Below are 14,206 nucleotides of genomic sequence, written 5' to 3' on the forward strand. Positions count from 1 at the left end.
GCGGGTTCACCGCCGCGTTCCCCGGTGCTCAGGCCTGGCACTGCGGCCAGGCTCGAAGATGTGGGGTTTATCAAAGGGAAAGAACTATCTCACGTTACCGTCCCTGCCACTTAACCTGCCCACGCTCTCCCGGGAGGTCTTCCCTGGCCTCCCAGTCGGCTCACACCAGGTATTCGCCCCAGGCATGTACTGCTACCAACTCGAGACGTTACAGTTCCTAATGATGCGACCCTTTTCGACCCCGCTGCTCTGCGCCTGCGCCCTGGGGACCAAGGCCGGAAACCTTCACTATTCTCCTCCCTCAGGCTGGAGCGAAACTTGGGCTCTTGGTAACTGCCGTTTTTATCAGCCTTTAATAATAATTGATATTAAGGAACAAAATTAAGTGGGCTTATTTTGGCGGAAAGTTCGTTCTCGTTGTGTTTGGATTTACCCCTCCTCCAAAATAATGGTACAGTCCCGCATTAGCCCCGCCCCCTACCCATCGCTCCTTTCGCTCTGTCGTCATCACGTCGCTCCGGAGGGAGCGCCTCGTCCGGGGCCACGCCTTCCCAGCGCGCCGGACCTCCGCGGTTGCTAGGCGGCCTTGGATACCTGACGGCGGGATGCTGGACGGCGTCAGGTGAAGGTGGTGGTCACAGGGCCTCAGGTAAGAAGGGTTCCAACCGATGGGCCGGCAGGGGCGTTGCGGCAGTCTGGGAACTGGTGAGGGCCTGGCCCACACTCATCGAGGCCGCCGGGCCAGTATCCTGGAAAATTCTAGGTCCACAGGGGTGAAGCAAATTAGGATGTAGGTCGGGATCCCGGCCTTCTGGCTGGGCTCCAGTCTCCATCGCCTTGGCATGCTTGGGTTTTTAGTTGTCCTGCTGAGTAGGAAAGAGCACTGGATGAGGAATCTTAAGGTCTCAGTCTCTGTTTTTGTCATTGTTGCCACCCTTGGTCATTCCATCGTTCATCTGGGAAAATACAGATTTGACTGGTAATGTAATTGAAGAGAAATCGAGAGAATGGATGGACAGCGCCACCCAAATATTGGTTATTTTTATTGTTTTTAACTTCTTTCCTATCCTTAGGAAAACTCATTTCTAGGTAATTCTGACAGTACAGGAACCCAGATCTGCTGTTCACACCGGGGGCTGAACTACAATAAGCTGTTGACTGGACATGTAGCTTTCCTTACGCTCTCCCTTTAAGAGGCATAAAATGACAAAAGGAGTTCCTCTCTTTTTCCTGGGAATCCTGCTGTTACGAATCTGTCTTTTGGCAAAAAACGATTAGTGGCAAAGTAAAAATATGTAAATTCCAGTACCATCTGTGATGGAAAAAAGTTGAGAAGATACCCATGAAGACAGTGGATGAGTTCGTTATGGCATAACCATGCAATCGATCACACAGCCACTAACCTAAATCATGAGGACTTTTAGGAAGCTGGAGAAAGCAGAATACAATATTGTATGTACACAGTGGGACAACAAGTGTGCACATGGATGCAATAGAACATAAAAAGCTGTGTCAAGTGATGAGATCATGAGGATTTTTTTTCAACCAGACAAAATGATTTTCTTTATTTTAGCATATTATGGGGGTACAAGTGTTAAGGTTATATATATTGCCCATGCCCCCCCTCCCCTGACAAAATGATTTTTAAAGTTCATAAAAAAAGAGTAAATATGTGAAAGTAGCCAGGAAAATTCTAAAAATTGAAGATATTAAGGGGAATTAACCCTCCAGCATCACTAGATATTATAACACAAAAAGATAGCAGTTAAATGAGTACAGAACTGAGCAGAAACTTACAGAACTGAGCAGAAACTTACAGATAGATAGAACATGATAGAAATCAGAATAAGACCAAGATATATATATATATATATATATATATGGATTTATATATAGTCAAGGTGGTACTGTATTTCAAATCAGCCTTGAAAAGTTAGATTGGTGTTGGGCAGCTTTCTAGTAATTTAGAAACTACTGAAACCCATTTTAGCACCAAAATCCATTCCAAATGGACCAAAATTTAAATGTTAAAAAATTACATTGTGAAAGTACTGGAAGAAAGCATTGCTGGGTATATTTATAATCTTAGCATGACAAAAGCTCTTCTGAATGTGTCATGCAATCCAGAAGCCCTAAAGGAAAAGATTAATACTTTTGACTCTATAAAATTTATAATCTATATGGTCTACAAATTCAACCAAACCAAAAAAGCTACCAGAAGTCAAATCTTGAAACAAATAAACTCATGAAAATGTTTGTTTAATGATCAATTAGAAAAATATGAAGCCCAGTAGAAAAATGGGTAGTGTATGTGAGCAAGAAAATCAGAAGAAATTCAATGCTAATCTCACTAATTTCAGAGGGCAGATTGAAACAATAATGAGGATTTTTAAAACGTGTTTTATTGGCAAAAATGAGAAAGATTAGAAATAGATTGAATTGTATGGAAACAAATTTATTAGTGTTAGTGGATGTATAAATTAGTACAGTTTTTTTGGAGGCTGATTTGGAAATGCTTTACTCAACCATTCAACAGGTAGTAATTTATTCTACAAATATGTAAAGTGCACAGAAGCATTATGTTAAACAATGATGTTTTTAGTATTGTTTTACTAGCAAAAAATTTGAAAAAAGATAGTAATCAGCATACGACTGGTTAAATAAATTATGATACATGCATAAAGTGAAATATTGTGCAGCTGTTTAAAAGAATGTGGTGGATCCATATGTATTGAATGATATCAAATATACAAGATTATGTGAAAAAATGTGTTGCAGAATAATGCATATAGTAAGATCCTATTTCATAAAATAAAGCTATAAGTTAATATATATAAAAAGATCTGGAATCTTCGCAATAGTTAGCAGTGAGGAATCAGGTTGGAAACATGGTCTCGGGGCACAAGAGTAGAGTGATTATGGGGCAGGGCCTTGGGTGTAGGCTGATGGGAAGGCCAGGGCAAAAGACTGAAAGCAAAAGCTCAGGGTGGGCAGGGTTTTGTTTGGCCATAGGTTTCTGCAGCTATGATTCTGCATTTTACTCTCAATATTTGAGAATTATAGGGGTTTCATAGATAAGTTGCAGTTGTATACCCTTTCTTGATAAATTAGAAGTGGAAAGTAACTATTCCTTTTGGAGTCTTTCTTTTGGGGTATTCTTTATTGTTTTTCTGATCTCATCTTTCTTCCATAAGGTAACCATGGAGAAAGAGCTTAGGAGCACCATTATATTTAATGCATACAAAAAGGAGCTATTTACCACCAACAATGGCTATAAATCTATGCAGAAAAAACTTCGGAGTAATTGGAAGATTCAGAGGTGACTATGACCATGTATATTGTTTTCCCTTTTAAGTGATAATGATACCACACTGGTAAAACTAAAAATTATTTATTTTATTATGTAACATAGATTGTTTATGTGGGAGGAGCTCAATTTCAAGATCGTTCAGAATTAAATAAATAAGTATTAAAAGATTCTCTTTCAAAAAAGTTAATCAAGGCCGGGCGCTGTGGCTCACGCCTGTAATCCTAGCTCTTGGGAGGCCGAGGCGGGCGGATTGCTCAAGGTCAGGAGTTCAAAACCAACCTGAGCAAGAGCGAGACCCCGTCTCTACTATAAAATAGAAAGAAATTAATTGGCCAACTGATATATATATAAAAAAAATTAGCCGGGCATGGTGGCGCATGCCTGTAGTCCCAGCTACTCGGGAGGCTGAGGCAGGAGGATCGCTTGAGCCCAGGAGTTTGAGGTTGCTGTGAGCTAGGCTGATGCCACGGCACTCACTCTAGCCTGGGCAACAAAGTGAGACTCTGTCTCAAAAAAAAAAAAAAAAAAAGAAAAAAAAAGTTAATCAGCATATTACTAAGTTGTCCTGCAAAGCACAAACCAAAAAATTATTTTAATTATACACATATAATTTTTTAAGATCTTAGAGGCTTTCTCCATATTTTATAACAACTTGGGTCAATACTTTAGGAAAATGAAAAATGAGAATTAAATGAGAATATCTCTGTCTTTATGTATATATGCATGTATTTTTTTTTTAATGGGTGAGGATATAGTCATACAAACTAATGATAGAACTTATTGAATCAGTAGTTTAGGACTTCTTTATGCTTTAGCCTGGTTTAATTTGAACACCTTGACTTACTGGAAGTATTTGGACAGAGGCCAGGTGACTCTGTGGAGCAGGCCTGTAGAGGGGATTCTCACTTTGGGAGAGAGGCAGGACCAGGTACCTCCAAGTCCCTTCATCTCTCTTTTTTTTTTTTTGAGACAGAGTCTCACTTTGTTGCCCAGGCTAGAGTGAGTGCCGTGGCATCAGCCTAGCTCACAGCAACCTCAAACTCCTGGGCTCAAGCAATCCTGCTGCCTCAGCATCCTGAGTAGCTGGGACTACAGGCATGTGCCACCATGCCTGGCTAATTTTTTCTATATATATCAGTTGGCCAATTAATTTCTTTCTGTTTATAGTAGAGATGGGGTCTTGCTCTTGCTCAGGCTGGTTTTGAACTCCTGACCTTGAGCAATTTGCCTGCCTCGGCCTCCCAGAGTGCTAGGATTACAGGTGTGAGCCACCGCGCCCGGCCTCCCTTCATCTCTTGACCACTGTGGCCTCTGATTCCATATAGTAGAGAGGCTGAAATCATAAACTGGTTTGAATTATGGATCTAACATTTGCTTTTAAAATCATATTTCTAGCTTAAAAGATGAAATCACATCTGAGAAGCTAATTGGGGTGAAACTGTGGATTACAGCTGGGCCAAGAGAAAAATTTACTGCAGCTGAGGTAAGGAAATATCCACAAAGAAGAAATATAATGAGATGGTTAGGAGCATGGGTTCTGAAATCCTGGATTTAAATTCACTTTCACCACTTATTGTGTTGCCTTAAGGTAGTCACTTCATCTCTCTTTTCATCCTGGAGGTGTGATGATTACCTGATACTCCATGTAAACTGCCAAACACATAGTATGGGCTAATTAAATGTTAGTCATGATTCTTTGCCATATTTTTGCTTTGAAAATAGGAAACTTTCATTTAAAATTAAGCTGTTTTTTAAAATTCTATTTCATGGAATAAAGAATGATAAATGTAAGACCTGGAACACAAATTACAGGTGTTGGTGAGAATGTGAAGAAATTGGAACCCTTCCACACTGCTGGTGGGAATGTAAAATGGTGCAACTGCTATGAAAAACAGTATGGCAGTTCCTCAAAAAGTTAAAAATAGATTACCATATGATCTAGCAATCTCACTTCTACGTATATGCCCCCCAAAATTGAAAGCATCTCATAGAGATTTGCACACCCATATTCTTAATAGCACTATTCACAATAGCCAAAAGGTAGAAATAGCCCAACTTTCCATTGACAAATGAATAGATAAATAAAATGTGATATATATATATAAAATGGAATTAGTCTTTAAAAGGAAGGAAATTCTGATACATGCTACATCATGGATGAACCTTGAGACATTATGCTAAATGAAAACGGCAGACACAAAAAGACAAATACTATATTATTCCACTTATACAAGTATGAGGTACCTGGAGTAGTCAAATTTATAGAGACACGGCCAGGTGTGGCAGGTCACACCTGTAATCTTAGCACTCTGGAAGGCTGAGCAAGACCCCGTCTGTTCTAAAAATAGAAAGAAATTAGCCAGACAACTAAAAATAGAAAAAAATAGATGAGTATGGTAGCGCATGCCTGTAGTCCCAGCTACTCAGGAGGCTGAGGCAGGAGTATTGCTTGAGCCCAGGAGATTGAGATTGCTGTGAGCTAGGCTGATGCCATGGTACTCTGGCCCAGGCAACAGAGCCAGACTCTGTCTCAAAAAAAAAAGTGTATAGAGACAGAAAATAGAATGATGGTTGCCAGGGCCTGGGGCAAGGGAAGAATGGGGAGCTGTTGTTTGATGGATACAGAGTTTCAGTTTTGCAAGATGAAAGAGTTCTAGTGATTGGTTATACAACAGTGTGAGTATATTTAACACCACTGAACACTTAAAAATGGTTAAGATGGTCAAGTTAGGTTAGGTGTATTTTTCCACAATTAATAAAACAAGCCCAGAATACAGCAAGAGCCGTTCTCATGGAGACTTGTAGGAAGTGCCTTTGTGCTCAGGAAGAGTATGGGGAGTAGGCAGCTTGAGGCAGGGCAGGGCCAGTGTGGTCCTTAGGTTGAGGCAGGCAATAGTCTGCTATTACTCTGAGTGGTACCAGTGGGTAGAGGTCCATGGGGGAGTATTTCTTTTTCCTTTTTTTCTCAATGTGATTGCTAGGTGACTTTCCACCTGGGAGGACTTGAAGACAGACATAACTGTCTGATCAGGTTAATTGAGAGGAGGAGTAGGAATTACTGTTGGGAATGTGGAAGTGACCAACTATCCCTACCCACTGAGACCCTGAGGGAAACATACGCACAGACAGCAGTGGCCTGCAAAGAAATACTTTATTACTTTTTGGGGTTTGGTTCCACTTCCCCCCTCCACCTAGGGAAGCCAAAGAGAGAGGTGACCAGGTCTTTACCAAAGAGCAAGTAGCCTCAAGGAAGCAGGGGCACCTAGAGAAAGGGCCACAGCCTGGGCATTTTCCTAAGCGGGGATGGGCACCAGGCCAAGCCTTACTTCAGGCTCCCAGGGAGGGAAGGCTGTGGCTTCCAAAGGACTCAAGTCCTTTTAGAGACAGGTTTAGTTCTTTGGAACTTTAGCCTAATAAAATGTCTTCTCACCAGGCCAGTCCCTGGTACCATGCCTTCTCTTTAGAGTTGGAGTGAGGTGGAAGGAAAGGGAGAAAAGCCGTTAGCTTTTTTCTAAGAACCAACATTCCCTTGTGTTTTTATTCCTCCAGTAGGCTGATCCTGGTAAGATCACTGCCTTGTCATTACTGCTGGCCTTCTAGGACAAGTGAAGGGGTCACTTCAACCCTCAAAAACTGTGATCCTTTTTTCATATTGTCCTCCAGAAGCTTTGTGACAGGACAGACATCCTATGTCTGGTATTAGATACTAGTATCAGGCTAGAAATTAGGCTGAAAAGTCTTCCCGTGTTTCCCACTTCAGCTATTTTGACTCATCACACTGACTTGGTGGGGGATTCAATTACCACCAGGTAGCCTCGTGGCTCAGACCAGTGTCTCCCAATCCTTTCAGGCCAGCATCCACCTATGTTGCAAATGCCACCTTTATCATGCTGCATTGAAATGCATAGATAATATAACCCACCATCACTGAAAAAAATAAGTCAATATAATATCCTAACTATAATGTAAAGAAATTGAAGGAAGATGATTTTTTAAAGAATATATGTATTTGAAATTATAAATGCTTAGGCATATATACAGTAGAAGAATATGTGTATTTCAGGTTTTTAATTCTTGGGCATACATGTACCAGAACACTTCTTTATACTTAACATTTTGAAATAAAGTTTAATAAATATATAAAATCACCATGAATGGGATAGGTACAAATGCAGGCTGATGCAGGTATGTTGCATTGGCACTTCAAATCATGAGCCACATTGTCATTGGCAATTTGAGTTTCCAAAATGCTGACCAACTTTTGGTAAAGTCGAAGAAAAAAAAAAAGTATAATTCTTCCCTCATTTTCACTCAGTTTACATGGTAGTGTGTACCTGAGAATTCAGTATGTTAAATGCAAGAAATACTTTTTACAGTATTTATGTATAAACTGGAGTTAGATCGTAGGCTGTTTTGTTTGTTTTTCTTTTTTAAATCTACATGACTATCTGAGAAGACATTCAAATGTTGTGAGACAGTTCATCATGTGGAACTGGCCTGAACATTCCATGATCTTTAGTATCCCTGCCCCTCCACCCCACCCACTAAAATGTCCTTAAATATTAATATTATAACAATCCAAAATACCTGCTAGATGGCTTAAATGCTTTCACTGAGAGCCACAGACCTGGATTATCCAGTGTCAATAATATTATGAAATATCCCACATTTGGTACCACACTGTAAAACTTACCAGTGTGAATGCATTCCTATTAGGAAATCAGTCTCTAAAATTTAAATCTGCAAAATTAATCTTTATTCCTGTGTTGTTGTTTTTTTTGCCATAAAGAAACAAGAAACCTCTCATTTGTGCCAAATATCTGTTTTTTGTTAGAAGGATCTCACTTAGATGCATGGGTGGATCCTGGGTCATCAATTGTGGAAACTCCTTCAACCTTTGCCCAACTGTGTTATTTATACGGCAAGTCCTTCATATAGCTGTTTTTCTTAAAATGCCAAATGGCCAATAGGCATTGTGTCTATTGACACAATAGATGTCAATACCAACTCTCTACTCACTGCATTTAGACATGGACAAATCCCAGAAGAAAAATCTTAAGTACCAAGTCCCCATAAGATTTTCCAAGCAGCTAAGTTCTGACAATATATATATTGCAATCTAGACCTGGCTTGCTATTCTCACTCATGGAATATGGCAGATATGTAGGGCTATCTGGGAAATGGAGTTTGATAGGAAATCAAAAAGAAGAAAAGGGCAGATAGAATCTAGGGAGAGATCAGTCTGCTGTGCTGAGTCCAGGATCAATGAAGTTATGTCTTATTTGTTTTCTTTTTTCTTTGTTGTTCCAAAAATATTTATTAAGGATCTATTTTGTACCCAATTATGTGCCAGATCCTACAACTGACACTAGCAATCAAAATCAAATAGCACATGATCCCTGCTCTCAAGGAACTCATAGTCTAGGGGAAATCAAACAAACGAACCATCTAACAATAACAATCAATGTTATAAGTTCTATGTTTCCACAGAAGCACAGAAAAGAGGCACTAGATTATAAGGCCCAGAGGAAATGGCCTTTGAACTGATTTTTTTTAAAACTTTGATTTTGAAATAATTTATTTATTTGTTTTCTATATTGTGGGGAAGAGAGGGGGAGAGGGAACTCCAGGGAGTGTGCAAGGGCAAGAGGGCTGTAGTACAGCAAAGCTAATCTGGGCCAGTGATTTCCAAAATAAGATGTGTGTGATGAAGCAGTGGGTTGTCAGAAGGAAATTATATTTATTATTCATATTTTCCTTAGCATTACAACATTTCCTTTTTAGGAGTATGTTTTAAATTGTAAATATGCATACTTTATATACACATAAACACATGGACTGTATATATGTGCATATTCAGTTTTTTTCTGATGAGGTACTTGATGAAAATTGAGAAACTATTGGTCTGGACCACCCACCCCAGGTTTTTTCAGGCTGGGTCAGCAAGATCAGCCCTCAATTTTTCTCCCCTCTGGAGCTGTATGAAAGTCAGAGAGCTTTCCAGGATATAAGCAGACAACATGCATTTCTCACTATGGCTTGGTCAGTGGATGACCTTGAACAGAATTCCTTTTGGGGTTGTATGGAAAGCCTTCATCCTGATATTCTTGGTGGGAATGAGGAGGAGGCATTGTCTAGATCGATGGTGCTCAACCAAGGGTGTTTCTGCTTCTTCCTGTCCTCCTGAGGGGACATTTGGCAATGTCTGAAGACATTTTTGGTTGTTAAGGGAGGGTAGGTGCAACTGGTATCTAGTAGGTGAGACCAGGGGTACTGCCGAATGGAGAATATGAGCTTCCTTTAGCTGAGTTTTCCACTTTTGGTTTGCTGTCCAGATAGTCAACCTTGACACTGTCAGTTCATTTGAGTATTTTGGAGCTTTACGTTCAAAGACAAGCTTGGAGATCCTACATGGAGAGTAAATTTTATCTTACATGCATTTATATTTAAATGCCTTATAGATGTGAAGTGTTTATTTTTCAGCTACTTAAGGTCTCATTCATAGTATTTTGTACAAAAGTATTTTGAGTATATTCATAGGTTGTTTTTTTTTCCTTTGTGTAGTTTGAAGTCCTGAAGAAGTACCTTGACAGTGGTGGCGATATCCTTGTGATGCTAGGAGAAGGTGGAGAATCCAGATTTGATACCAATATCAACTTTTTACTAGAAGAATATGGAATCATGGTTAATAATGGTAATTATTGTTATTATTTTAAATGGAGGTAGTAATAGTATTCTTCATATCATAGCCCTCTATGCCCAGGGGTGCAATGGAAAGAGCCCTGGGCTGAGGCTACATGGTTCAGTGTTCTGGTCTCACCAGTGGTCTGAGCCTCTTGTACCCAGGCTTCTTCCATTTATAAAATGAGAGGGATTGGAACAGAGTTCCAGGGTTCCTTTTGGGTCAAAATTTATCTGAGTCTGTAATACCAAACTTATTTCTAACCTAAAATACACCTTCTTCTCTTTTGAAGATGCTGTTGTTAGAAATGTGTATTACAAGTATTTCCATCCTAAAGAAGCTCTAGTTTCCAATGGAGTTTTGAACAGGTAAGCATGTTGAAAAGCAGTAGTGTCTTTACAAATGACTCTCATCTTTCCTCCACAAATCTTCCGTTATCTCTTTTCACACATTCTTTTTTTTATTTTTTATTTTTATTTTTTTTATTTCAGCATATTATGGGGGTACAGATTTTAAGGTTTCAATAAATGCCCATTTCCCCCCTCCCCCCACAAGTCTGAGTTTCCAGCATGACCATCCCCCAGATGGTGCACATCTCACTCATTATATATGTATATACCCGCCCCCCTCCCCCCTCCCACCTGCCCAATACCCTATTACTGTAGTACCTATGTGACCACTTAGGTGCTGCTCAGTTAATACCAGTTTGCTGGTGAGTATATGTGGTGCTTGTTTTTCCATTCTTGGGAAACTTCACTTAATAGTATGGGTTCCAGCTCTAACCAGGAAAATATAAGATGTGCTATATCACCATTGTTTCTTAGAGCTGAATAGTACTCCATGGTATACATATACCACATTTTATTAATCCATTCTTGGATTGATGGGCACTTGGGCTGTTTCCACAGCCTTGCAGTTATGAATTGTGCTGCTATAAACATTCGAGTGCAGGTGTTTTATTTATAGAGTGTCATTGGATCTTTTGGGTAGATGCCCAGCAATGGGATTGCTGGATCAAATGGTAGATTCACTTGTATCGCTTTAAGGTATCTCCATATTGTTTTCCACAGAGGTTGAACTAGTTTGCAGTCCCACCAGCAGTGTAGGAGTGTTCTTCTCTCTCCGCATCCACGCCAGCATTTATTGTTTGGAGACTTTTTGATAAAGGCCATTCTCACTGGAGTTAAGTGATATCTCATTGTGGTTTTGATTTGCATTTCCCTGATGATTAGAGACGTTGAGTATTTTTTCATATGTTTGTTGGCCATTCTTCTGTCTTCTTTAGAAAAGTTTCTGTTCAAGTCCTTTGCCCACTTTTTAATAAGGTTATTTGATTTTTTTCTTCCTGATTTTCGTGAGTTCTAAGTATATTCTAGTTATCAGTCCCTTATCGGATGCATAGGATGCAAAAATTTTCTCCCATTCTGTAGGTTGTCTGTTTACTTTCATGACTATTTCTTTGGCTGTGCAGAAGCTTTGTAGTTTGATCATGTCCCATTTATTTATTTTTGTTGCTGCTGTGATTGCCTTTGGGGACTTCATCATAAACTCTTTGCCTAGGCCGATGTCTAGGAGTGTTTCCAACTTTTTCCTCTAGAATTCTAATAGTTTCATACCTTAGGTTTAAGTCTATTATCCAGCGTGAGTTGATTTTTGTGAGAGGTGAAAGGTGTGGGTCCTGTTTTAGCCTTCTACAGGTGGCTATCCAGTTTTCCCAGCACCATTTATTGAAAAGGGATTCTTTTCCCCAGCATATGTTTTTGTCTGCTTTGTCAAAGATTAGATGGCTATATGAGGATGGTTTTATATCAGGATTCTCACATCTGTTCCACTGGTCAATATTCCTATTTTTGTGCCAATACCATATTGATTTAATTACTACAGCTATGTAGTATAGTTTGATATCTGGCATATTAATGCCTCCCATTTTGTTTTTGTTGCCTAGAATTGCTTTTGATATTCGGGGTCTTCTTTGGTTCCATACGAAGCGTAAAATTATTTTTTCTATATCTGTGAAGAATGCTGATGGGATTTTAGTAGGTATTGCATTGAATCTGTAGATCAGTTTGGGTAGTATAGACATTTTGATGATGTTGAGTCTGCTGATCCACAAGCATGGTATGGATTTACATCCTCTGCTATTTCCTTCCTCAGTGTTTCATAGTTCTCCCTGTAGAGGTCTTTTACCTCCTTGGTTAAGTATATTCCTAGGTACTTTAATTTCTTTGTTGCTATTGTGAAGGGAATTGAGTCTTTGATTTGGTTCTCAATTAGATTGTTGTTGGCGTATATGAATGCCTCTGATTTCTGTGTATTGATTTTGTATCCTGAGACTTTACTAAATTCATTGATAAGTTCCAGGAGTTTCTTGGTTGAATCTTTGGGGTTTTCTAGATATAATATCATATCATCAGCAAACAGTGAAAGTTTGATCTCTTCTGCCCCTATTTGGATACCTTTAATTCCATTTTCCTGTCTGATTGCTGTAGCCGAGACTTCCAGCACTATATTGAACAGAAGTGGAGATAGTGGGAGCCTTGTCTGGTTCCAGTTCTAAGTAGGAATGATTTCAATTTTTCCCCATTCAGTATGATGTTGGCTATGGGTCTGTCATATATGGCTTGTACACACATTCTTTTCACTGCCCCTCTTCATTTCTTGCTTTTTTGTTTTATTTTATTACTACTTCTCATTCATCAAATTATATTCTCCATCTTTTGAAACCTTCACATTCACGTTTTTATTAGGATTAGGATACTTTCAGTTGTAAGTGACAGAAAACTCTATTCAAGTGGGCTTAAACAATAAAAAGACTTTATTGATTTATGTACTTGAAAAGCCCGGAAATGGGGCAGGCTTTGGGTATGGATTGACTGAAAGAGTCACATCATCAGGGCTCTGGTTCCATTTCCCTTCAGTTCTCTTGGCTCTGTTATCCTGTGTGTGGGGGCTGAATAGTTTTAATAGTTCCCAAGTTCATATCTGTATGTCACACCATCTGGGGCAAGAGAGCATGCCTTGGTTCCAGCATTCCCAGCAAGAGTAGTCCTGAGATCTACTCTTTTTTGGTATTTTTTTTATTGTTGTTGTTGGTTTTTGTTTGTTTGTTGATTTGTTTGTTGTTTGAGACAGAGTCTCCCTTTATCACCCTGGCTAAAGTACAGTAGTGCTATCATAGCTAACTGCAATCTCAAACTCCTAGGTTCAAGTGATCCTCTTGCCTCAGCCTCCTGAGTAGTTGAGACTACCAGGCATGTGCCACCATGCCCGGCTCATTTTTCTATTTTTTGTAGAAATGGGGTCTTGCCATGTTGTTCAGGTTGGTCTCAAACTCCTGGCCTCAAGCGATCCTCCCGCCTCGGCCTCCCAAAGTGTTAGGATTACAGGCATGAGGAGATTTGCTCTTTTTGAGCTGCCCTAGGCCACAGTGCCCATCCCAAACTGTCCTGATGGCGTAGCTAGGTTGTCTCCTGGAGCCTGGGATGAAGTGAGCTTTCTCTGATCTGGATCCTAAAAATAAATCTGGGGTTTTGGGGAAGTAGGAAATGAATGTCTGAGGAAGCAACATCAGATGCCTTTTGTGAGCTTCTCTCATGTTCAAAATTATTCATTCTGTGCTTGAACTTGCTATGTGGCAGGCATTCTGCTGGCTCTGAGGATAGAGTTTAGAATGTGGGCCTAGAATATGGACCCTTTTCTGAAAACTCAAGAAAGAGGCTAGGCATGGTGGCTCGTGCCTATAATCCTAGCACTCTGGGAGGCTGAGGCAGGTGGATTGTTTGAGCTCAGGAGTTCGAGACCAGCCTGAGCAAGAGTGAGATCCCATCTCTACTAAAAATAGAAAGAAATTAGCTGGACAACTAAAAATATACATAGAATAAATTAGCCAGGCATGGTGACGCATGTCTGTAGTCCCAGCTACTTGGGAGGCTGAGGCACTAGGATCTCTTGAGCCCAGGAGTTTGAGGTTGCTGTGAGGTAGGCTGATGCCAGGGCTCTCTAGCCCAGGCAACAGAGTGAGACTCTGTCTCCAAAAACAAACAAACAAACAAACAAAAAAACTCAAGAAAGAGGAGAACTGATTCCAATATTTTAATGTTAACTTTTGCAAGCGTTCTAAGAGAGGTAAGGGTGTACTTTAATTAAAAAATATATATATCTTGAAGTCTATAAAATTCTTGCATCTCGTTCATATATACTATGTTAATGAATGC

The 14,206-nt window shown here is 39.8% G+C and overlaps 1 protein-coding gene across 2 annotated transcripts in view; it reads left to right on the top strand.

Annotated features, from left to right (window-relative positions):
* Window positions 1-492: 492 nt before the first annotated feature.
* Window positions 493-14,206, top strand: part of IFT52 (intraflagellar transport 52) — a 32,848-nt gene continuing 19,134 nt past the window's right edge. Inside the window, exons 1-5 of one of the 2 annotated variants that reach the window (XM_012781023.3) lie at window positions 493-649; window positions 3,195-3,319; window positions 4,706-4,793; window positions 9,875-10,004; window positions 10,285-10,360. In XM_012781023.3, the coding sequence (XP_012636477.1) occupies window positions 3,201-3,319; window positions 4,706-4,793; window positions 9,875-10,004; window positions 10,285-10,360 (413 nt within the window). In that variant the 5' untranslated portion in view covers window positions 493-649; window positions 3,195-3,200. Of the gene's footprint in view, window positions 650-3,194; window positions 3,320-4,705; window positions 4,794-9,874; window positions 10,005-10,284; window positions 10,361-14,206 lie in introns of those variants that run through there. The other variant, XM_076011132.1, reaches the window with a different exon arrangement.

The sequence above is a fragment of the Microcebus murinus genome, chromosome 16, assembly GCF_040939455.1.
Source record: "Microcebus murinus isolate Inina chromosome 16, M.murinus_Inina_mat1.0, whole genome shotgun sequence".
In the NCBI taxonomy this organism is placed as follows: domain Eukaryota; kingdom Metazoa; phylum Chordata; class Mammalia; order Primates; family Cheirogaleidae; genus Microcebus; species Microcebus murinus.